Raw genomic sequence first — 26,896 nt, forward strand, 5'->3', positions numbered from 1 at the left:
ATATATACTTCCTTATCGTTGTCGTCTCCAAGAGAGAGGGAAGAAAATTTGTTGGTAACCCCATTACGTTACAGAAAACATCTATGAAAATATTTAAAACACAAAATATTGCGAAAATAACTAGAAGAGCAAACGAGCAGTTGAGAAAAGAACATTATCAAAAAGTAAAAAATGTTTCACACCCCTTAAAATGATCCCAGGAACAACAATATAAAGTCCAATAATAAAGCATAGGTCGGGTGACCCTTTGCCCTAACATGATGAAATTAGTAATAGAAAATATCGCCTAAACCACGGGTATTTTCACGGGTATGATAATTTTGATACTTTGATACTTTTTGACACTTTTAAACATTGCAAGTACAATGGTACCCCCGCTAGTCATTTGGTACTTTTTCGACATCAACCAATATATGTATGTATTGTACATACATATATTGAAGACTCGAAGATTTCGAATTCTTTAATAACCTATTGGCATATATATATAGCAAAAATCATTTCTTATTTCTAATGTATTTCCTATATATTAGCACGTCGTCGAAATGTGGATCTATGGGGACCATGTTTGGAAGAGATATATTATTCCTAGTTTAAAAGCAACCTAATGCAAAGTACGCTCTATATGATCCATCTTAAGCTATAGTCCTAGATCAGACTCTACCGTAACAAAGAGGTGCCTTATCAATGAGCTAAAAACTTGAATATGACCGCACTCATAGCCATGTGAGAAGTATCACTAGCGTTTTTAAACGCATTAATACCGAGTGGGTAGAAAAAATACCCAAGAATAGAGCTGTCTTTGAAAAATTTTAGTTCGATTTAGGTAACAGTTATCCCAATCCAGTATGGATTGCCAAAAAGAAGACTCGAAATAAAATGGAAATGTTACCGTGAAATGTTGTTACCATGAAATGTTGCAGCAATTTCGTATAATTTTCAAACCAACATTTTCTGAAAATTCTTGAGAGTTATATTTCAAGAAACTGTTTTAGCATCCTGTCTCATTTGATGGTTTGTATGTTTAAAAAAATACATTTATGAAAGTAAGCCTATCAGTCATTAAAGTCATTAAAATCCACTTTTCATCGCAAAATGTCATGGTCAAAAAATTAAGAAAATGAAAAATGTTCTGAAAATTCATGGGAGTTGTATTTTAAAAATCTGTTAAAAGCTCTGAAAATCTCATAAGAAGCTTTTGATGCAAGATAAAAAAATTGCAAAAGCTCAGATAGAAGACTCTTTCAAAAGTATTTCCTTTTATTTCAAAGAATGAAACTATTAACATAAAATAAAAAGCTTTTTCATCTAAAATAAAAAGCTTTTTCATAGGAAGTGTAATCAGAGTATGGCATATATAGCCCATCTTTGAACATCACTTGCCTATGAACAAAAACACTGAGCTATTCTAATTTTCAGAATAATATCTTCGTATTTAAAGAGTGCAGAATGATTTACGCAAAAAACGGACGGACATGGCCAGATGTTTATAGAGTTTCAATGCATTTCATAGAGTTTGAACATACAATATGCACTCCGCAATATGGTGGTAGATATGAAAATCTTTTTTACTAAAATTTAAAAGAAAAATACTTTCCAGACCCTGAAGCATGTTGAAAGGCTCAGAAAGCATGTTGAAAGGCTCATATAAGTTAACATTTAAGATTTTCGTAAGGAAAGCTTGAGCTTGGATAAGCTTTTTGGAAAGCTTGGATAAGCTTTTTGGAAAGCTTGGATAAGCTTTTTGGAAAGCTTGGATAAGCTTTTTGGAAAGCTTGGATAAGCTTTTTGGAAAGCTTGGATAAGCTTTTTGGAAAGCTTGGATAAGCTTTTTGGAAAACGTGGATAGGCTTTTTGAAAAGCGTGGATAGGCTTTTTGAAAAGCGTGGATAGGCTTTTTGTAAAGCTTATATAAGCTTTTTGTAAAGCTTATATAAGCTTTTTGTAAAGCTTATATAAGCTTTTTGTAAAGCTTAGATAAGCTTATTATAAAGCTTAGATAAGCTTTTTGCAAAGCTTTTTAGAAAGTCATTATAAACTTGTTGAAAAGCTTAGTTAAGCTCGTTGACTAGCTCAGATCACCTTATTGGAAAGCTCAAATACACTTTTTGGAAAACTCTTTAAAGCTTTTTCCTGAGTTTAGAGGCCTTTTAAAAAGGATCACAAAAGCTGAAAGCTCAGAAAAGCTTTAAAAATGGAGAATTTTATTTCCGAAAACTCAGAAAATCTTTTTGGGGAAACCAAATATCTATTTCCAAAAATAATTAAATACATCTGAAAAGCTTGTTTTAAAATGCAATAAAAAGGTTTAGAATAAAGCCTTCTGAAAGCTTACAGAAAAACTTAATTTTTGATATTTGAGATCTCATTTATTTTGGGAAACTCAAAACCGCTTTTAAAAGTTCATCAAATTCTCTAAGAAATCTCAGAAAAGATTTTTGGGTAAATCAAAATAACTTTTAACAAAATATTAAAAAAGCTTTTAAAACTCTTATTTAAGCTTTTCTGCTCTTCAAAAGTTGTTTACGAACTTTTGTAGAGCTTAATTATGAACAAATTTCAAATGACGAAGAGAAAAAATAAATCGAAAGAAAATATAACAAATCTTATAAATTGATAAATTAGGAAAACATTTCGAAAAAATCAGAAAAGCGTTTTTAAAGTTAAAAAATATTTTTGTTTGAGATTACATAATTCAAAGATAATTTCACGAGGTTTTTCTTAAGCTATCACTGTAAAAAAGTTCAAACAACCTTTTTCTAATGTTTGAACTGCAAATACTCATGGCAAGGATAATTTAATATCGAAAGCTCTTTTTAAACTCGTGAGTTTTTTGAAAAACGTAAACGATTAGTTATTTAATTAAAGTTACAAGTTCTCAATTTTATATAAAGACCATTTTCAAATAGTTTGTGAAAGCTGTTAAAGCTTGTGCAAAAGCACAACACTTTTTAAAAACACCAAGAGCTTTTAAGTAAAAATTAGATAAGCTTTTACAAAAAAATAGGAAAAAATTGTGGAAAGCTTGGAAAGATAATTATTAAACATTGTTCAAATATTGCATTCAATGTGCTTTGAAAATTTAAAGACATCATAAAGAAATTTCCTAAAGCTTTAATTGTTAAACCGATGAACTGCCAAAAAGCTTATAAAATGGTAAGGGTGGAAAGGAAAGGGAAAGGCTTTATGAAAAGCTCTAGCGATTTATTCTATAATTATGGGTTATAAATTCTTCAGTTCAATGTTAATAGCTCTATGTTATCTAAATCGGATTATGAGTTTTAAAGCTCAATTCATAAATCCAGAAAGCTTTTATATTTCAGCTCAGGATTTAAACAAATCACCCCTCGTTTTAAATCTCAGAAAATTGTATGAAGAAAATCAGATTATGCAATTTCCAAAAGCTCAAAACGAAAATGCAATCAACAATTGTTTCTAACCGATCAAAATACAATTTTTCTTTAAAAGCTTAAGCTGAACTAACTGAGTAACTTCTAAAAATAGTATCTTATACTCCCTCGCTTTGATAGTGATATGAGTATAAAAATATGTTAATTATATATATTTTTTTAACTTAAGAATGAGTCGACAATTATAAAAACTGGGATGATTTCTTTCATAAAGTGAAAGTTGAAAATCAAGGGTAGAATTAAAATAAAAACCAAAAACATTGTTAATTTTAATACAAAAAGCTGTTAACTATGCTTTGTCTTGGTACATACACACCGACACTCCACAACACTACACTACACTTGACATTGCCGTTGTTACAACTTGTGCGTTGGCTTAACAATTTGAGTGTTTAATATTGCAGTAGGTTTTAATAGAAGCTTAGGATAAAACACTTTTAAACAAATGTCTATCATACACACCGACACAGTTAATTGAAAGTTGGTAGTCTTGTGCAACAAAAAAGCTATCGTCAGTCAATGTTGTGTTGTAAATAAAAAAAGCTTTGTTTCTTGTTTAAATATCTAAAACTGCATTGTTCTATAGTTTTACTTATAATGCCGTTGTAGTTTTATTTATTTATTTATATCCCACCTCAAGGCTAAATACTAATTTCAATTTTAAATTTCCCAGAGTACGTGCCTATGGACCTGGTATTGAACCCATTGGACCTGTTGTTGGGGCTCCAGCCAATTTCACCGTTGAGACTTTCTCCGCCGGAAAAGGTAAATATACCACCAAAAACTTTTCTATTTTAAAGATCTCTTATTCTATTTTTTATTTCCCCGTAGGCTCTGTCGACGTTGAAGTGATCTCTCCTGATGGACTTGTGGAACCTGCCGATGTGCGCTTCAACAACGATAAGAACCTCACCTATTCCATCTCGTACGTACCGAAGATGGAAGGTGAACACAAGGTGATGGTGAAATTCTCTGGACGTGATATCCCCAAAAGTCCCTTCCCCGTTAAGGTGGAAGGTCATGCTGGTGATGCTTCAAAGGTTAAGGTGACCGGCCCTGGTGTACAACCTTCTGGTGTGGTCATTAGCAAACCCACATTCTTTGACATTTTAACCCATGATGCTGGCCGTGGCGTGCCCGAGGTTATTATTATCGATCCAGCCAATCACAAGACTTCGGTGGCTGCTAAAGTAAGACAGCTGGAAAACGATGTCTGGAGATGTGAATATGTTTCGGCCATGCAAGGTTTACATTCGGTTAATGTCTTCTATGCTGGCACTCCTATACCCAACAGCCCCTTCCCTGTAAAAATCGCCCCCTTGTCTGATGCCAAACGTGTAAGGGCTTCCGGCAGAGGTCTTCAGGCCGCCGGTGTGCGTGTGGGAGATGATGCTGATTTCAAGATCTACACCGAAGGTGCGGGTGAAGGTGTGCCCGAGGTCCGCATTGTCGGTCCCGGTGGCATGAACGAGAATGTGGCCATGACCAAATTGGATGCCCATACCTATGAGTGCCATTATTTCCCCAACAAAGAGGGTAGATATGTGGCTGTGGTTACATTTGCCGGCCAAGAGATCAATAAATCACCCTTCGAGGTTAAGGTCGGCCCCAAGAAGGAATCCAACATTGTAGCCTTTGGCCCCGGTTTGGTTGGTGGCGTTGTAGGCTATCCTGCCGCATTTGTGGTGGAGACCAATGGAGAAACTGGTGCCTTAGGCTTTACAGTAGCTGGTCCTTCCCAGGCTGAGATTGAATGTCATGATAACGGTGACGGTTCCGCTTTGGTCAAATATCATCCCACGGCTCCAGGTGAATATGCAGTGCATATCCTGTGCGACAATGAGGATATACCCAAATCACCATTCATTACACAAATCTTGCCCAAAACCGATTATCATCCCGAAAATGTCAAGGCCTATGGTCCTGGTTTAGAAAAGAATGGGGTGGCTATTAATGAGCCCACCAGTTTTACTGTGGATGCCACCAAAGGAGGCCCAGCCCCCTTGGATGTCATTGTTGAAGACATCTATGGCAAACGCTTGCCGGTGAATGTGAAAAATCAACCAGATGGTACAAAATTGTGTACCTATACCCCATTATCGGGTACCCCACATACGGTGGAGGGTAAGAAACAAGTAAAAGTTAAAAAAAAAACTGAAATAATTGTTGTTTTTTTTCAGTTAATTTCGGTGGTGTAGCTGCTGCCGATTCTCCTCACCGTGTCTATGTCGGCCTTCCCGTTGATGCTGCCAAGGTTCAGGCCTTTGGTCCCTGGTTCCAACCTGGTGTGCATCCCAATTCGGTCACTCACTTCAATGTGGATTGCCGGGATGCTGGCGAAGCTGAACTGAAAGTGAAGATTGTTCATGAAGAAACCAAAGTGGAGATTCCCTGTCGTATTATTGACAATGAGGATCAAACATATTCTGTGGAGGTTGCACCTCCCACCAAGGGTGCCTATACTACTACCATGACCTATGGTGGTCAACCTGTGCCTCTGGGCCAAAAGGTTTTGGTGGAGCAACAAATCGATGTGTCCAGAATCAAAGTTGATGGCTTAGAACCAAGTAAGTATTTGCCAGGGGATCCTTCGATCCAATATGCACTCATACCAACATACACTCACACACACCCAAACATTCAATCAATCATTTTGACATTGACGACAAGCAACCATGGGTCCATGGCAGCTATTTCTTATTTCTTAGTAACTTTTTTTTAAAAAGATTTAAAAAACAATACCAAACCCCAAAACAAAAATATGTTCATCATCTAAGACAAAAAACTTTCGTTACAAACTCATTTACCTACAAGCTGCACCATTAAATAGTCTCCAGCAGTTTCGCATTATTACCCATGGTCTGCCAAAGGCTGATTTGGCAGTGACCATTACCAGCCCCTCGGGCAGCCGTGTCAAGGCCCATGTCATACCCACAGCCGAAGGATTTCTGGTGAACTTCACACCCACACAATTGGGCGAATATTTATTGAGTATATGTTTCGGTGGCACACCCATCACGCCAAGACCATTCCGTTTGCAGTGCTTAAGCGGCAGCGATTCCAACAAAGTGCGAGCCTTTGGTCCAGGACTGGAGAAGGGCTTGGTGGGACAACCAGCTGAATTTATGATTGATACACGCGGCGCCGGTCAGGGTGGTCTGGGTGTGACCGTAGAAGGGCCCTGCGAGGCAGCCATTAATTGCCGCGACAATGGTGATGGGACCTGCAATGTTGCCTATTTGCCCACCGAGGCCGGAGACTATACTGTAAATATAACATTTAATGAACGCCATATTAATGGATCACCATTCCAACCGATTATTTTCCCCTTGCCGAATCTCAGCAATACACGTGTTAGTGGTATCGGCATACAGCCACATGGTAGGCTATGATGGCATCCCGATTAAAAACCAAACAAAAAAAAAAGAATTTTTGTAACATTGTTGTTCCTTTTGCTGTTGCTGTGATGCTGCAAGCCGATTCCATTAAAATCTCAAAGAAAAGCCAAGGCGAAAAATAAAAACGGCTTAAAAGCAAGCATGAAAAGCTCCCGTATACACCTACACTTACAAAAATAAAGCTATAAAGCATTCAAAAGAAGCTACAAGTCAGCTAGCAACTAGCTTGCCGCCCGCCCGCCTGCCTGCCTGCTCGCTTTCCAAGCCAAGCTTTGTGTTGTTTTAGCAATTACTGACCTGTTAACATATTTGTGTTGTTATTTCCTATCGAAAGGAAGCATGATTTTTGTTTATTTTAAATTTTATTTTAAATATTTGTTGAGTTTCATTTTATTTTTTCATTCATAACAAACATTCACACATTTTGCATACCTTATATTTGTCTCTTTTATACACCGATTTCCAGATTTAAACATTTATCATCCTTGTTTTTAAAAATAGCATTTTAAGCGGTGGTCATTTATATCCGTGGGATATTAGAATATTAACCCATTAACGATGAATGGGTAGAAAAAGTACCAAAAATAGAACTGTCTTAGAAAAATTCTAGCTCGAGTTAGGACGAAGGTATGACATTTATATTGGCGTAAAGTAGACGAATGAAACTTGTTAAAGAAATGTTTCCCGTCATTTAAGGCCATGTTTTGGAGTACAAATGGCTTGCCGCTAGTCGGCATTTTTTTATATCCAAACATATATTCTCATCAACCAAAAAATATTCTCAAAAGTGAGAGTGAGTGAGTGAGATTTCTGGAAACCGTTTTAGTGTATTTTTGCATTTGATGGGTTATTTATTAAAAAAATATTTACAGCGATAGGTCTACTACTTTTGTCCAGGGCTGCGAAGTCGACTCCGGCTCCGAGCAATTAAATTTTTTATTTTTAAAAAAATTCTTATTAAAAAGAATTCTTTTATGACCATTTAGCGAAGAAAAATCGATATTAATGGCTTTGACATAAAACCGCACTTACTGTCAAAAATAGTAAGTTTATCGCCATCCATTTATTTTTTTAACATAGAGGTTTCCAGAAATCTCACTCCTGACCCATAGACCCATTCACAAGCATTCCGATCGACACCGAACCACTTTTTGATTCAATTAAACTATGTCCATCTGTGTCCGTCTGTCTTTTAAAATTAAATTTTTTAAATTGGAATAAATCGTTTCAGATTTGGATATAGCTTTCATGAATATGTTTTGCCCGATTTTCACTTCTAAAGCCTTCGCAAGAGCATTTATCAACCGATCTTCTCCAAATTTTGCACAACTATTTCCTCTATGACTCCTAAGACGAGTACGGATTTTGGTCAAAATTCAACATAGAGACAAGATTTAAATTTAATTTTTTCAAAACAAAATTTCAATTAATTTCTTTCTTAAGACAAAAATTCAATGAAATTTTTCTAAAGCATAATAAACAAATTTTTAATATAATTTTTTAAACAAAATTTTATTGCAATTTTTTCTAAAGAATTTTTCAATGAAATCTCTGGCTTTCCTTTTCAATTTGCAAAGAAAATCTCCGATCATTGATCTCGTCTCGAAAGAGAAACAAACAAAAATAGTAAAATGTAATGATCTTCGCTCTAATAGGCAAAAAAACTTGAAAATGAAAAAAAGTTCCGCAGAGCCCGGTTGGGATTTGAACCTGGGCACACGGAGCAAAAGTATGATTCGTTGCCGTTGTCTAGGGTTCGAAGCCATCAATACAACTTCCAACAAATGCACAAAATCAACCTCGGAAGTAGTGTAATTGTCACAGAAAAAAGTTTGTCATTACACAAAAACACATGGATTGGAAAAAGTACAGCTAATAGACAGGGTTGTCGAGGGTGGTTAATGTGGTAATTGTATCATAGATGCGATTTCGCTATTAACAACATTCCAACTCACGGCTCTTGAACCCATCACACCTATTATGGTTGAAAAGTCTTCTAACCAAAGACGAAAAGCGTCCCATAGTGGTTGGGACGTTTCCTTTTCCGTTTGCAAAGAAAGACTCCGATCATTGAGCTCATCTCGAAAGAGAAAGAAAAATTGTAAAAAAAATGATCTAAAAAAATTGAAAATAAAATCTTTTTAAATTACACACTTTTAATAAAAAAATTCTAAACACAAAATTTCAAGGATAACTTTTAAGACAATATTTAAAAAAAAAATAAAAAAAAAATTTAGATGTATTTCTTTAAATTTTCCAAAGACAAAATTTCAATGCAATGTTCCATAAAGACAAATTTCAATGGAATTTTTTTTCGAAAAACAAAATTTTGATGACATATTTAAAAAAAAACATTTTAATGAATTTTTTTAAAAAAAAATTTTTATAAATTTTTTTATTTTTTTTTTAATTTTGATGACATTTTTGTGAAAAAAATTATTGACAGATTCTTTAAAGTCAACACATTAACATATCCTCTTAAAACTATATATCGATAAAAATCTAGAGATTCCCTGAAATTTTGACTGTTTTATTTCTTAATTTTGCTGTTTTTCAATTCAAGCTCGGGGTCTATCTATTTTGACATTCCCTTTGTAACACATTGAAATAACGATCTGATACCCCATAAAGTATATATATTCGCGATCATCTTGACATTCTAAGTCGATTTTGCCATGTCCGTCTGTCGGTTAGTGTAGGTTGGCTGTCTTATTAGTATAGGTCAGTTGGGATTGTAAATGGGCCATTTCGGTCGTATTTTGATATAGCTATCATATAACCCGAAATCGGATCTTGGCTTCTTGAGCCTCTAGAGGGCGCAATTCTTATCTTATTTGCTTAAAATCTTATAGAAGGTGTTTTGCAACAACTGTGATCCGAATCGGTTCACAACCTGATAACGCTGCTATAGAAACCGATCTCACGTTAATAATTTTTGAGTCTCTAGAAGGCGTAATTCCGATTTTGCTGAAATTTGCTGTATAATGTCTTCTACTATGACGTCCAATATATGTGCTAAGTATGTCCTGAATTGCTCCAAAACCTAATACAGCTCCCATATAAACCGACCTCCCGATTTTATTTGTTGAGCCCCTATTGGGCAAAATTTTTCACAATGGCTTCTACTATGGGCTCTTACATCCTAACCAAGTATGGCTTTATTCGGTCTAGAACCAATATCATAACAATTCTTATCCATTATGCTTTGTTTGCCTAAAAAAAGATACCGCGCCATGAACTTGACAAATGAGATCTGTGGTGGAGGATTAAGATTCACCCCGGCCGAACATAGCACACTTTTGCTTGTTTTATTTAATTTATTTATCAGTATTTAAATGGAATGCATTTTCATGATATGATGTAGTGAAATGAGAAACAAAACACGATTTTCATATACAAAATATCGATGAATAATTTATATAAACAGCAAAAAGACCTCGAGTCTAGTATAAAAAAAAATCATTTTCTTTATTCTAAAAAGTTTTTATAATTTTATTTATTTTTTTTTTAAATTTTTACTACTTTGTCCGGAGTCGGAGTTGAGATAATTTTCTCAAATCTGACTCCGCGGAAAATTGCTCGACTTTGACATAAAATCTGCAGTCCTGCGATTTTATGTCAAAGTCATTCAAATCCACTTTTGAAGGATAAACGGTCATAAAATATAAATAAAATGATTTTTTTTTTTTTGTTGTAAAAAAAAAAAAATTGTATCCTGTTTTTTTCTGGCGTTTAGCATCATAAGCGGATATGCTTATCTCTGTCCTACGGTGGCCTCCAATACGTAGCATTCCACAACCTGTGTGGTAGCTCTCAGCTTAGCTGCTCGTGATGTTGTTGTGCATGTGAAGTTGGCGATCCTCGTTAAGCTCTTATAGGCGAGCAAGCTCGTTCCGGTCTATACGACCTATCGCCGCGGGAACATGATTCAAAAATGCAATTTTGTCCATGAACGTTCCACTAAGCAACAGGGGCAAACTTCTCACATATCAATGAGTCCAGTCCGATTCAAATTTAAGCTCAATGATAAGGGGCCTCTTTTTTTATAGTCGAGTCCGAACGGCGTACCGCAATGCGACACCTCTTTGGAGAGAAGTTTTACATGGCACAGTACCTCACAAATGTTGCCAGCATTAGAAGGGGAAAACCACCGCTGAAATTTTTTTTTTGATGGTCTCGCCTGGATTCGATCCCAGGCGTTCAGCGTCATGGCCTTCAGCAGGAACATGATGACCATTGGTTATTTAAAGGCGCCAATAAATCGCTTTATCGCAAAGAGCATCATAGGCACTACTCAGTATTTAAGCAAGAGCCGGTGCCACCGGGCTTCTCACCGCAGTTGGAACTACTCCGTATGGAGCATTCCCCTATCCGGAACTTGTTGACGGTAGCTCCCAGCTAAGCTTCTCGCGAACACGACACAGATTGAAGTTCAAAGTTCCAGCCTGTGTGATGCTCATAGTTATCCTGTGCCGGGAATTCTCATGATGACGAGCCCAGAGTTCCATCCTGCATGGTGCCGGGCTCCTTGTTTATGGAGAGGTACGCCTTACCTTGTTTATGGGGAGGTAGTGTGAACTCTGCCACTAGATAATGAATGTTTTTAAGTTCAGGTGCCGAATTATCGCATACGTGAACGAGTTCGAAATCGTTCGAAATCTTTTAATATATGAAATTTAAGAAGGCGAATGTAATTTGTGAACATTTTGACATTTGTAATTTGTCTGTGTTATACCGTTTACAGACAAATTACATATGTCCCTAAAGACCAAAAAAAATATAAGAGATGAAATATCATTAAATTTTTTTTTAATCTAAGTAAAATCAATATCCTTTTTTTCTCTGGGTAGTCTTTTTAACTTTTTAAATTTTTTCTTTCCCTAGTTTCGAAATACTTTATAGGAAATTTCGCTATTAGGGCAAAATAAACATTTTCATGTTGTACATAAATTTGCCATAAAGACTAAAGCAAGAGCCATTACTAAAGTAAGTACAACCTTAAAATGAAGCCATGCAATCCCACCCGTTCTTAATTGTCAGTGGTTATTCATTTAAAATTTTATTTGATTTTACTGGCTTTACAAGAAGTATACGCTATGCCATATTTGGTCAGTGTGGCACTTAAGCGAAAAGTGCAATTCTTATTTTTTGCTTTATAGGAGTTTTATAATGACCCCCGATAGCTTATAGAAAAATGGTGAAACCTCCTTAGATGTTATCTTCTGCAACGAATGCTTTCCAATGTTTCCATACAAATGTCTATGCTTAGAAACGTGGCCTGTTTAGACATGTGAAGCTTTTGTCTTGCTTTAAATACATAAATTTAAGACTTTTTGAAATCCTTTAAGAAGTTTATGTTACAATAAAGATATTCCTTCTCTTCTACAGCCTTTCTCTTACGAAATCGGTGTATTTAAGTGTCCCAAACTAAATGTTGTGTTGTTATTCTTTTTTGTATTTTGTTACAATTCCGTTTAATAACCAAACTCTACTTTCACCTTCCTTTTCATCCATTTTTTTTTCGATGATTTATTAATTTTATCTCCAATTTTTTCCCCTCTAGGTGTCATCATGAATGAAAAGACCGACTTTATGGTGGATATGAGTAAAGTTGGTGCAAACATTGAATCCAAGAAACTCTCCTGCTCCGTTTTCGATCCCAAAGGACAAATGCTGCCCAGCGAAATCTTGCCCGGTCCCACAAATGATGTTTTCCGCATTATGTACACACCCTTTGAGGCAGGTCGCCATACCATTGAGCTGTTATATGATAACATTCCCGTACCTGGCTCTCCATTTGTGGTCAATGTTAAGAGCGGCTGTGACCCCACACGCTGCAAGGCCTATGGACCCGGTTTGAAACGGGGCTTTGTCAATGAGAAGAATAAATTTGTGATTGAAACCAAAGGTGCTGGCAAGGGTGGCCTTTCACTGGCCATCGAAGGCCCTTCTGAGGCCAAATTGACTTGTATTGATAATCGTGATGGTAGCTGTGATGTTGATTATTTGGCCACTGAAGTTGGTGAATATGATATTTCCATACGTTTTGCCGATAAACATATTCCCGGCTCTCCTTTCACGGTGTATGTGGAAGAGCGCTCTGATCCCTCAAAGGTGAAGGTCTATGGTCCTGGCATTGAACATGGAGAGGTGCGTGAGGCTGTGCCTACACACTTCTTTATCGATGTGCAAGATGCCGGTCCCGGACGCATAGCAGTGAAAATACAAAATTCTGAGGGAAAACCCATAGAGGATTTGCGTGTAGAAGAGAAGGGAGACGGCATCTATTGCGTGCATTACTCACCGCCCAAGGAGGGTTCCGTATTGACCTGCACCATTACGTTTGCTGATACCGAAGTGCCTTGCAGGTAAGAGGAAAGAAAGAGAACATGGTTTTCTTCTTTTAGAACAGTCGAATCGACATAACTGTAGTTGGTGTTGTTGTTGTAGCAGTGTGTTGTATACTGAGGCGCCAGCTCTTGCCGATGAAGGAATTCATCGGGTCAATCCGGTACATACAACCGGCTGCCATAAATACTACTCTTATTTGACCGAACCATATGACCCATATCGAACCACATTTATACGTAGCTGCGACATGCTATGGAGGCCGACCTAGCGATTTAGGGTCTTAAGCCCATAAAACGCATTTATTACCCCACTTCGATGTAATTTGGAACAATGGTGTAATAATGTAAGATGTAATATGAACTTCGATGTACAAACGGTATATGACCCAGATCGAACAATACTTCGATATAGCTGCCATATAGACCGATCGGCCGATTTTGGGTCTTTAGTCTATAATAGCCACATTTATTACCTGATTTCGCTAAAAATTTAAACGGTGACTTGCAGTGGGCTTCCGAATATTGGAACCGAATATGGTACAGATCGGATAATTTTGAATATAGCTGCATTATAGACTAATCTGCCGATTTAAGACCTTAAGCCCATAACTGCCACAATTATTAATCGAATTCGCCAAAATCAGGATTAGTGATAAATCAAAACGATCTGCCGATTTAGCGTCTTCTCGGTAACTGAACCAAATATGCTCCAGATCGACCCCTATTTCGATATAAATATAGGTACTTCAAAGTTATAGTAAAATAGGATAATAAATAGATCCATGGTGGTTGTTGTTTTTGCAGTGTACTGCACACTGAGGCCGCATCCCCTGCCGATGAAGGACTTCATCGGGTCAATCCGGTACGTACAACCGGCTGCCATTGGATTCATCCGTGGTGGTGGGTATCCAATGCTCGGTACGACCATACTGTATGAGTTTTTACTTTTTAGCATTTCATTTATCTGATTAAGGACTTCATCGGGTCAATCTGGTACGTACAACCGACTGCCAATGGATTCATCCATGGTGGTGGGTATCCAATGCTCGGTACGACCATACTAAATGAGTTTTTACTTGTTAGCATTTCATTTATCTGGTTTCAACTGTATATGAATAACCAGTGTGTGTATATGGCGCAACCAGCTGATTTTTAGGGAAAGAGACCAGAAACGCTTTTGTTTGAAATGGTAGCAAGGTCTTTTATATTATTTTTCTAATTATTTTTTATTGTTGTTATATTTTAGTCCCTTCGTTATGACTGTATTCCCCAAGTCCGAACCCAAAAAAGTCAAAATCAAGGGTGTCAATGAGAAGAGGAAAACTCCTGCCTCCCGACCTGCTGAATTTGAAGTGGACACTAAAAAGGCTGGCCAAGCCGACATCAATGTCGACATTAAAAATCCCAAAGGCAAACATATCAAACCCCGCCTCCAAGAAATCAATGATGGCACCTATGTGGTCTCCTTCGTGCCAGATGAGTGTGGCACCTATCATGTCAGCATTAAATATGGCGGCCAAGAAATCGAAGGATCACCCTTCAAATTGGAGGCTTTCCAAACGGGTGAGGCCAAAAAATGTAAATTGGTGGAAGAGGCTCCCAAAACACAGCCCTCAGGCAGCAAGAGCCATTTAACCGTGGATGCCAGAGATGCAGGTGATGGTGCGGTGACCTGTAAGATAGCTTCAAAGACAGGAAAGTAAGTAGATTTTGAAAAATAAAACAAAATGTTTTTGAATTAATAGATGATTAATGATTTTTTTTTCTACCCCAGGGAAATTGTGGACATTGATGTCATTGAAAAGGATGGCTTCTTCGATATCTTCTATGCCTTGAATGACCCCGGCGATTATGATATCAATGTGAAATTCGGTGGCAAAGATATTCCCAATGGTAGCTTCTCAATTAAGGTAGTTTGTTGATCATTTTCGTTTAGTAATTCCTAGCCCCCTTTTACCTTTAAAACATTTTTCCTATCCAAATCAAAAACCAAGCCAAAGTTGAAGCTATCTAGTCCTTGCTGGCCATATGTTCCAGTTAAAAACTGTTTAGAAAATTAGCAATTATTGAAAAAAAATAAGCTTAAAAAATTGTTTATACATTAAAAAAAAGAAAGCAAAATCGGAATTTTAAGAAATTTAGAAAAAAAACTACAAAAATGGAACTATTCATAATTTTTAACACAGTCTCACAAACAGTTTAAATATTTAAATTATCCCCCATTTTTTTGAATTATTAATAGTTTAAAATTTAGCTTTACGATTATAAAAAATTCCTTTGTTTTCATTCATTATTTCCTTTTTTACATCTAAATAAAACAAACAATTATTGTATAACACTACAAAAACAAAACAATAAAAATTCTATGACCAAGAAAATACAAAATTTATTCCAAAAAAAAAGAAAACAAAAATAAACTTTAAGACTTTTTCAATTTGCATGCCCTGAGAGAAACCTAAAACCAATGCATTCCCAAACAGAAACTACCAAATTAAAGCTTTGACACTTATTTTCTTGCTCTACAGACTTGTATACCAAAATAATGCTTTCATTTGGCACACTTTTTTGAAATTTAAACTATTTTGTCAACCTTAATTTTAATTTATTTTTTTTTTTTTTAATTTTTATATTTAAGCTGTTTGTGTTTTATGTGTAAATTTTTGTTTTTTTTTATATATATTATTAACCAAGTATGTACAATTCTTTTTAGAATATCTAATTTTTTATTAGAAAACACGATATGACCTTTAGAAAGTTATGCTTATTCAATAATTGCTAATTTAGTTTTTAACCTTTTTAAAATTTGAGCTGACAAACGTAAGAATTGTTCATTATTTGCACTACGCGCGCTTTCCCTTTGAAATGCCAACAACAGCAAAAGCAGCAATACTTTTAACGCTTTCACAACCAATGCCCAGATATTTAAAGTGAATAACAATTTTAGTTATTAATGGGAAAACAGGTAAGTCATTTTAAAGAATATTTTTATTAAAGATGTTATGTAAGTAATCGAAATTTTGTATCAGATACAAGAGCCTTCATGGAAAGTCAGAAATATTCTTTGAGAAATAATCATTTTCCTTGTTCTAAGAAGGTCCCCACATTGACTGCAGTTAATATCTGCTAATATCAATTTACAGTTAGACGTCTGGCAATGTCATCTTTAAAGTTATAATAGCAGGCCCGGTGCCCTCCGCTACACCCTAAAATTGCTTTTTGAATATCCTTTACAAATGAATATTTTAAAACTAGAGCCGAAATGATCAAGACATTCTGATGCATTAACTAATTTGTTTGTAAATAAGGGATGCAACATCCTTATAGACCAACAGGCCTTTCCCGTGCTAACTTCATCCCAAGTTGGAATGGGTTGATACCCACTGGATCCAAAAATAATATCAAATTTATACTCTACTGTCAAATCCCTTTCATTTGAGTCTTATATTGTCCGACCGGACCGGATTACTGTCCTGTTGGGGCGTAACTGGGAGTTGCGTGGCCCTGCACCAATATTTTTAACAGATTCAAAGTCTTTTCCCAAAGACCTTGAACATTTTAAACTTATTTTGTATCATTGGACAAACATGTCCCTTTGGGTATATGTAAGGAAAGAGCGCTTCTGAAGCCAACTTTTTATATCAGATTCGTACTCCACTCTCTTTTACTCTACTCTACCTTTCATTTGATACCCATCTTGCCCCAATCCTAGAACACATTCTGTTGGTTGTTTTGAAGCAATTCGAGTCCGAATTCGTATACCAGATTCGTACTTTACTTCTATTGGGTTGCCAAAAAGTAATTGCAGATTTTTTAAAAGAAAGTAAATGCATTTTTAATAAAACTTAGAATGAACTTTAATCAAATATACTTTTTTTACACTTTTTTTCTAAAGAAAGCTAAAAGTAACAGCTGATAACTGACAGAAGAAATAATGCAATTACAGAGTCACAAGCTGTGAAAAAATTTGTCAAAGCCGACTATATGAAAAATCCGCAACTACTTTTTGGGCAACCCAATATATTTGGCGTACTGCTATAATCGCCTTTGCGGCATTATTTGCAAAACTTGGAACCAACAAGTTGGTCCTTTCTCTGGTCCAAGTGCAGGCGTGATTTATCTTTACTGCAGAAAAAAGTGTATCAAGAAACCAAACCCCCATCCTCCACTTCGTGTTGTTGTTGTAGCAGTGTGTTCTACACACTACAACCATTGCGTGGTATGGGTGGGACTCAGTTTTATGCCCTGGATCGCACAGAACATTATTTAATTCAGACCCACATTATTTACCGTTGAATCGTATCGCAGTTCAATTGCAAAACTGATGCACTTAAGTTCTGCGGCCTCAGACAATGGCACAGCACTCTGCAACGCAAGCAGCATGACAATATTCAGAATCGACAGCCAATATCACTTTGGATAATGCGTGGACTTTAGGCTTCTTTGTGTTTGTGCACCGACCGTTGTTATAATTGGTTCAGAGGCAGCGAACATATCTAAGGTTCTTTTGTTCACTGTACGGCCCTGTGGCGAACGTTAAAGGATGTTCCTTTACTTAGACAAAAATAATGGTCGAACAGAACGTAACATCCAGGCAGCAGTTCCCAACCGAAGAAAAATTCCATACAAAACAAAAAAAAAACGAAACAAAATTCAATTAAAAATTGCAAATAAAATTCTTCTCAATTAGATAAAACTTTCAGTTAAAAAAAAAATCAATTAAAAACTTAATTGAAAATAAAATGTTTTCAATTAAAAAGTTAATTGATACAATCAGGAAAAATCGAAAAAAAAATTTCAATTTAAAATTTAATTCAAAATAAAATTGTTTTTAATTAAACAAATTTTTTAATCATTTTTTAAATGAATATGATTTTTTCAATTATAGTGCTGATTGAAATTTTCGCCATTTCAATTAAAAAATTAATTGATTCAAAAAACCTTTTTATTGAATCTGAAAAGTTTTTCAATCACAATCCTGATTAAAAATTGTGTAATTTTCAATTAAAGAATTAATTGAATCAATAATTGTTTTATTCGAAACTTAAACAATTTTCCAATATGCTGCTTAAAAAAATTCAATTAAATGCTATTTTGTCCCCTACAATATAAATGGAAGGAGATTTCCTTAGGTGCTGGGTACTCAAGATTTGGCCCGACCAAACTTAGCCAGATTTTACTTGTTTTTTTTTTTATTGTAACATTTTTCCAACTACCTTTTTGAAATAGTTTCTAATAAAAAGTAAGTTGGTGAAACAATTTTTCCCCTTTTGCGGTTCTTAACATAACAGCATCCTTGAATACTAGTTTTACAGAATTGCATTTTTCAAAACCATTTTTTATGTTTAAAAAATCCAATCGTATTTTAATTAGATCATTTAATAAAATTAATTAAATTTCAAAAAATGTTGATCATAATTTAATTGGGTCAATTAAAATTTTTTTGGTAACCTTCAAATTTTAATCATTTTTTTAATTGAATATATAATTTTTATAATTGTTTCAAATACATTTTTCAAAAACAATGGCTTGTGACAGTTATTAAAGTGTTTAAAGCAGTTTCAATTAAAAATTTAATTAAAGTCGTATTTGAAACCGATTTTTTTGTCTGTGTACGGCAGTGTTGCCAAGTATTTTTTTTTTTTGTAAAAAAAAAAACATCAAAATTGAGGAAAAAAATCATCAAAATCGTCAAAAAATTTCGAAAAAATCGTCACAAAATCTTCACTCTCTTAAATTACCATGAATCAAATATATGGTACGATTTTCGAAGGGTAGAAGGCCAATAGAATGTTTATAAATACCCCTTTTTCAAAAATATTAAAGGTTGATTCATTTTTCTAAAATATTTTTAATTAAAATATAAATTATTTATATTTTCATTTAATTATTGTAAAAACCCCAAAAAAACGATAACAAAAAATATGGTATTTAGACTTTAATATGAGGGCTAATAATATTTAAAAGGTTGTCATCACTTAACGTTTTGAGTATCTGTTTCGACCTTTTAAATGGCGTTAGTTCCTGCCTGCAAAGTCTGAACTATAATATCAGTTTCAACCGTATTATCGACATATAGTATTTCGCAATGTTCGTGTCAAATTATTAAAAAAGGTTGTAAGTGATCCCGGGTACAGATTTTGGTATTTTTTTTTTTTTTTTGCAACATCTCAATCTACTCTCCCATGTTTTCCTGATTCGTATACCAGCCGACTAGGAGAATGAGCGGTATTCTAGACTTTTGCCATCACACTTGGACACCAGATTCATATTTATTCTACGAATAAGAGCAACAATTAACCAGAACTGGATCTAAAGAAAACTAAGATATTGGGTTGCCCAAAAATTAATTGCGGATTTTTCATATAGTCGGCGTTGACAAATTTTTTCACAGCTTGTGACTCTGTAATTGCATTCTTTCTTCTGTCAGTTATCAGCTGTTACTTTTAGCTTGCTTTAGAAAAAAAGTGTAAAAAAAGTATATTTGATTAAAGTTCATTCTAATTTTTATAAAAAATGCATTTACTTTCTTTTAAAAAATCCGCAATTACTTTTTGGGCAACCCAATATGTTATCTACATTTGTATAGGTTTGCCTACTCTGTACAATAAATTCCCCCCTAACTGACACTTAAAAATTATCAGTTTCATTGTCAATGTTAGTGGCACATAACTCAAGATTATGTGTCAACTTTAACATATTTCGCATTTCAAATTGGCTACAAACAATTAGTCAATTTTTTTTCGCTACCACAGAATAAGCAAAAAATACCAAACTGTGAAGACATGGATGGTAGAACAATGTCAGCGAATATTTTGATGGCAAACAATAGTGCAGAAGAATAATTGCTGGCATGTGGCCAAGTTTATGAAATTAATCTGCTGTGGATTTAAGTTTTGCATTTTTCATATCCAACGGAATGAATGAACAAATGTCTGAGTGAATGAAAACATAAAGGAACATATTTGAATTTTGATTAAACATACATATCAATAAATGCTTGAAAATTTGAGTGAGATTTGAAACCCTATGGCAATTCTAAGATTATTTGACAAATTTCGAACCCAACACATTGTGGCCTATAAGCGCCAACTAAACTTTGTTGTTAAGTTTTGTACAATGCCTGCTACCACAGAGGAAACGATCACACAGTTGTCGTCTACACATTGCCATGTTGTTGACATTTTGTCACGCTTGTAACAAAGCATCACAATAAGGTCTAAAAATGAAAATTACATTAAATATCTATTATTTTGAGCACAGCTAATTAGTCACAATAATGAAGGTGCAATGATATCAGGGTGTTACATTAAGCCAACTAGATATTCTTGAGAATTTTGCAGATTTATTTCAACATCTTTTTCCAAAAATACTTAATTCGCATAGCCAACGTAGTGGGGTAGACAACTTAAAGTATTATTTGCTTGCATGGGCAAACTGCCCATTTTCACTGCTTGTTTGACATATAAACAACCTTTGTGATGCTAATACAAATGTTGACTGAGCACTCGCTCTTGAGGCATTTGTTGTGTTTGATTATACACATCGTCGTATAGTATTTCGCTTTTCGCTTATGATGCCTTAGTTGACATACCATAAGATATAAAGAATTTCTTTCTCATTGCATGCATATATGTATGTTTTTGAACGCATCGATGGACATCTAAATTGTCTTCATGATTTACCCTTTGTAGTTTAGCCACATTAAGAAGAAATGTTATCCTCAAATAAGTTCGACCAATTAGTTCTAGTCTATTAGTTATTGAAATTGTGCATATGTTTAGGTAAACTAGGCGAAACAATTCCTATTAGGTTACATTGAGGAAAGTACATAATATGCAAGCCTTGTCGGGTATAATTTATAAAAGTAACAAGTAAAATCGTGCTAAGTTCGGCCGGGCCGAATCTTATATACCCTCCACCATAGATTGCATTTGTGGAGTTCTTTTCCCGATATCTCTTTTTGGGCAAACAAAGGACAAAAGAAAAGAATTGCTACCATAATGGAGCTATATCTAGTTATGGTCCGAATCGGACCGGTTCATAATTGAATAGAATATTGAAGACCATAGCAGAAGTCATTGTGTAAAATTTTCAGCCAATTCGAGCAACAATTGCGCCCTTTAGGGCTCAAGAAGTAAAATAGAGAGATCGGTTTATATGGGAGCTGTGTCAGTCTATAGACCGATTCGGACCATATTTGACATGTATATTGAAGGTCATGGGAGAAGCCGTTGTACAAAATTCAGCCAAATCGGATAATAATTACGCCCTCTGGGGGCTCAGTCAAGTCAAGATCCCAGATCGGTTTATATGGCATCTATATCGATTTGACCCATTTTTGTCACAGTTATTATAAGTCAAAACGAAACACGTCATGCGAAATTTCAGCCAAGTCGGATAATAATTGCGCCCTTTAGTGGCCCAAGAAGTCAAGATTCAAGATCGGTTTATATGCCAGCTATATCAGGTTATAGACCGATTTAAACCAAACTCAGCACAGTTGTTGGAAGTCGGATAAGAATTGTGCCCTCTAGTGGCTCAAGAAGTCAAGATCCAAGATCGATTTATATGGCAGCTATATCAAAACATGGACCGATATAGCCCATTTATAATCCCAACCGACCTACACTAATAAGAAGTAATTGTGCAAAATTTCAAGAGGCTAGCTTTACTCCTTCGAAAGTTAACGTGCTTTCGACAGACAGACGGACGGGCGGACAGACGGACGGACATGGCTAGATCGACTTAAAATGTCATGACGAGCAATAATATATATATACTTTATGGGGTCGTAGACGAGTATTTCGAGGAGTTACAAACAGAATGACGAAATTAGTATACCCCCATCCTATGGTAGAGGGTATAAAAATAGCGAAAAAGTGATAATCGCGCCTTTCTTGCGTCAATACGGATACAAATACAATCTTATAAGTTTTGACACCTCGACAATTGCATATCAAAAATTACCATATTGGACCTGTTGGAACCATGGCTGCACACAATCATGGATTCTGTTACTTACATACAGATCTTGCTGGTGAGATCTGTTGGTTAAGTTCTCAAATAGTTTGGCATGACTGATCGTGTCGAATGTTTTCGGTAGGTCCAGTGCCACGAGGAACGTCCTATAACATGGCCTGGGCTCTTAAAGTCACGGCAAATGTGTGCGGTGACGGCATGCAAAGCGGTTGTTGTCTTCGAAATCCATGCTGTTGCTCGGCGACGGGAAATTCTCCAAAGAGGCTCGGGAAGAGTAGTCCCTCAAGCGTCTTGGCTCCTCATAGACTCACTTTGGAAATGCTCAATAAATTGATGGTTGAATACCCTGGCGCATCTATTCGGGCCAGACACAGTTATGTCGCCAAAAGTGACTGAAGTCCAGTCATTCCTTCTTCCGGTATTCAAGAGTGACTTAACAGTAAACCACAGCTTGCCTAAACCTTTATCAAAGCTCCATCCACTTATACTGGTTGTGTTCGTTGACTGAGGTTAGATTTAGTTCTAGGGTGTCCTCGTCTCCGACAGTATCGAACAAATAAAAACGTCCCAAGTTCGGCCGTGACGAATCTTGGTAACCTACTTCCATGGATTCCACCAAAAATGTACAAAAATGAACTTAGTTGAAGGTACTTAAGGTACATAATTTTTACCAACAGTTGGTCACAGGAGATACATCTGGTTATAGATCAAATTGGGTCATACTTGCAACGGATTTTGGTAGTCATAACCGAACACTGCGTGAGCAGCGCTTGTCTGCTGCGCATCGAAGAGTGTGCAGGGAAAAATTAAGTGTTTCCGTTGATGATTGAAAAGGAACTCAGTTTATTTAAATATCTTTCGTAACTCTAAACCTAATTCTATATCTTCAAATAAACTAAACTATACGGTCACACGCGCAGCCATATACCTATTTAAAGATACATTTGAAGACGACCCTAAACTAACACAACTGTATTTTAAAATTCACTTAAGAACATAGTCTTATCTTCTAATGTATGCGGACAAACATCACCAAATGCCACATGTGGCATATCATCAAATATTTTATATCCAAAATATTGATAAGAAGTATAAGATAAGACCGAAGAATACAGTTCTTACAAAACTGATCACTGAATACAAAAGCCAAATCGGATAACAATTTCGGCTTCCAGTGGCTCAAGAACTCAAATCGCTATATCGGTTTATATGAGACCTACATCAGTTTTTAGACCAATTTAGACTGTAGAACAACACTGCTGTTGGATTGGATAACAACTGGGCCTTCCAATGACTCAAGATTTCTAATCAGGAGATGGGTTTATAGGAGAACTATATCAGACTATACACCGATCATATTCGGCACGTTTATTGGAAGTCTTAACAGAACACTGCGTGCAAAATTTCATCTCAATATGATAATAATTGCGGCTTCTAGGAGCTCAAGAATTCAAGTCGAAAGACCACTTTATAAAGTGGGAGCAATTCTTAACGGCCTATATCAATAAGAAGTGTCTGCACAAAATTTTAAGCGGATATCATTATTCGTTTTACCTCTATCGTGATTTCCACGGACGGACTTGGCTAAATCATTTTTGAATGTCAAGACGATCAAAAATATATGTATATACTTTATAGGGTTACAAATCGACATTTCGAAGTGTTACGAATGGAATAGATAAGTACACCCCCTATCCTATGGTAAAGGGTACAAAAATTTCAGAAAGTGTAGTGAATTTGGCTTTGCTTTAAAAACACTGTGTTACACTTTGCTCTTTGTTCAAAATAAAGCTTTTGGGGCTAACTTGAACTGAAGGTTTGGAGTAAATAAATCTGGTCTACTCTGAGACGTTTTTTTTTAAATATTCATAAATTTTCAATAAATTTTTTTCTTCTAAAAATTAAAAAACCAACAAAATTAAGGAGCTCGGACCATTAAATCACAAGTTCAAACAATTAGTATAATAATTTGAAGCATACTTTTAGGATGTAAACATAAATAATCTCGTGGGTGATATTTCATAAGAACTTGTTAATGTTCAAGAATTCCCTAATTGCAAGGTTTGCTTAATATATTGATATTTGGTAATCGAAAACCAGAATAATTTAATTTTTCTACACACTGACCGTTTCGTAATTTTATAATTGAATTTATAATCTTAAAAATACCCCATTGTCAGCAAATGGCTTCCTATTTGCACTTGGGTCACGCATCATTCCACATAGTTTTGCGTACATATATCATGTTGAAGGAAAACATAAATTTTTCTTTCTCCCATGCCAAACTATAGAAATATTACATTAATGGTTGACCAACAATTTGGCATTCTTTGTTATTTTCAAAATAATAATAAAAAAAAACGTATTCAAAACATTTTTAATGGCGATAAGAACATTGCCACACGCATTTCTGAGTAGCCCAAATGCTACAAATCATAAACAATTGAAATAAAAAATTAATTTCAAAAAATTAGAAAAACAAAATGTTGTTGATATCAACATGAAAAATTGTCTGCCACCAACAAATGCAATGAAACCCAATAAACACAAAAGTGAAATAATAATAAAAAATATTCAAAAAAAATAAGTTTTTAGGTCAAACGAGCGCAAAAAAAAAACCTTAAAATTGGAGGGTAGGCTGAAAATGTAAAATAAAAAAAAGCATAGGCCAATTTATGTTTTTTTTTTAAAGCGATAAATATAGAACGGAAAAGAAAATTCGATATTTTTAATTTTTTATTTCTATTGAGTGAAAATATTTAATTATTTTCATTGCTAATATTTGGAAAAAATAGATAAAAAAAATTTTCTTTTAAACATTCATAAATTTTGAGATATTACACATTTTAATAGATACGAAAAACCATTTCCTTAGGAATCTAGCTTTTCAAAAAGCTAATAAATTTGTGTTATCAAATCACAATATTTAATGTTTCTCATTTTAGTTCTGTCAATTTGCAAAGTATTTTTTCTATTTCAAATTGTTTAGTCTGTCCTCCCACATTTTTTAATTTGTTCTACAAGAAAAACATCATTTCCTAACAATAATAAAAAATTAAGTATAGAACCACACAAATCTTAAAAATATTGATTTTTTGTCAATTTTTCCATGTTTCTTGAGATTAAATATGTGTTAATATTAAAGGAAAACAGCTGATGGTTAAAATTTCTCTAGAAATTAAATGGAAAGACAACAATAATGCATTTTTCAATATTTGGTTTTTTGATGTTTTAAGTCTAGTATAGATAGTATTGTTATTTTGTCATTTAAACATAAACAACTGCTGCCTGTATCCACCTACAGTTGGCCAACATATATGTGTGGAAATGTATATGTGTGTATAAACATTAAACCCAACAAACATTTCTTCACTAGGTCAAAAACATTTAGGCAGACAATTGGTCTATTGGCCTAATGGGCCAGAAAAGTTAAAAAAAAACATTAAAATAAATGCTATTTTAATTTATAAAACAAGTAAACAGGCATTAAATTTGGCCGGGCCATCTTTGGATACTCAGTTATGTTTATAAAGTACTGTTCGATAAAATGGTCTGATGTAAGTTAAACCCAGCACGCATCTGAATGTACCAAAATTCAGCAAAATCAGGTAATAACTAAGCCATGTATTAAGCGATTTCTTAAATCGGGAGATCGATGTATGCGGCAGCTACAATATATTCAAATATGATCTTATCACCACCATATTCAGGAAGGATATGTAGGGGTCTCATTGAGCTCACCGTACTAAATTTTGGTAAAATCGGGATATATATATACAATTTATGGATGAAAGATCTTAAATCGGAAGAATCTATTATATAGCAGCTGTATCCAAATATGGTCCGATCTGAACCATATACCGCTCGGACGATGATGGACCCAACACAGCTCACAGTGCCAAATTTAAACGAAATCTGGTTATAAATGCGTCTTCTACAGGCCTTAGACATTAAATCGAGAGATTAGTCTATATGAGGGTTTTATCAAGATATAATCCGATCTAGACCTTATTTGGTACCAAAGTCGACGGTCCTTAGACAACTCACTGTGCCAAATTTCAGCCAAATCGGATAATAATTACGGCTCCTTAGAACTTAAATCGGGAGACCAGTCTATATAGGGGTTATATCAAGATATTGTCCTATCTGAAGCATATTCGGTGCAGATATCGAGGATCCTAAGGGCACTCACTGTGCCAAATTTCAGCAAATTCGGGAAATAAATATGTCTTCTATGACTCTTAGACCTTAAATTGGGAGATCGGTCTATATGGGGGCTAAATCAAGATATTGTCCGATAGAGAAAACTTACTGTGCCAAATTTCAAAGAAATCAGACAATAAATGCGGCCCTTATGTGCCTTAGATCTTAAATCGGGAGATCGGTCTATATGGGGATACATCCAGATATGTTTCGATATAACCCATCTTCGAAATCGGTACAAGAAATTATCTCTGCGAAATTTCAGCTCAATATCATCAAGAATTGTACGGCGATAAAGAAAATAGACTTCGTAAGCTTGGATATTCGGTATATGATAAACGGAATGACAAAATGAATATATCCCCTTTCTTCGGTGCTGGGAAGGTTAGGTTAAAAATCATCTTCATATTGTAGCCTGAATTGGTAAACAGGTACAAAGTTTGGCGAAACAGAATCATGAATATTGAAAGTCATAACAAAACACCATGTGAAAAATTGCAACCAAATTAGAATACAACGCCCTCTGGTGGCTAAAGAGACCGTACTTGACAAAGAT

General features: G+C 35.1%; 1 protein-coding gene across 7 annotated transcripts in view; it reads left to right on the forward strand.

Annotated features, from left to right (window-relative positions):
* Positions 1-26,896, forward strand: part of LOC106082214 (filamin-A) — a 159,977-nt gene that overhangs the window by 80,860 nt on the left and 52,221 nt on the right. For 5 of the 7 annotated variants that reach the window (XM_059362782.1, XM_059362776.1, XM_059362778.1 and 2 more), the window contains 7 exons: positions 4,084-4,175; positions 4,242-5,534; positions 5,591-5,977; positions 6,225-6,791; positions 12,372-13,176; positions 14,405-14,857; positions 14,933-15,068. In XM_059362782.1, coding sequence (XP_059218765.1) covers positions 4,084-4,175; positions 4,242-5,534; positions 5,591-5,977; positions 6,225-6,791; positions 12,372-13,176; positions 14,405-14,857; positions 14,933-15,068 — 3,733 coding nt within the window. The remainder of the gene's footprint in view (positions 1-4,083; positions 4,176-4,241; positions 5,535-5,590; positions 5,978-6,224; positions 6,792-12,371; positions 13,177-14,404; positions 14,858-14,932; positions 15,069-26,896) is intronic. The other 2 variants (XM_059362780.1, XM_059362781.1) reach the window with 1 other exon arrangement.

The sequence above is a fragment of the Stomoxys calcitrans genome, chromosome 2 (assembly GCF_963082655.1).
Source record: "Stomoxys calcitrans chromosome 2, idStoCalc2.1, whole genome shotgun sequence".
Classification (NCBI taxonomy): Eukaryota; Metazoa; Arthropoda; class Insecta; order Diptera; family Muscidae; genus Stomoxys; species Stomoxys calcitrans.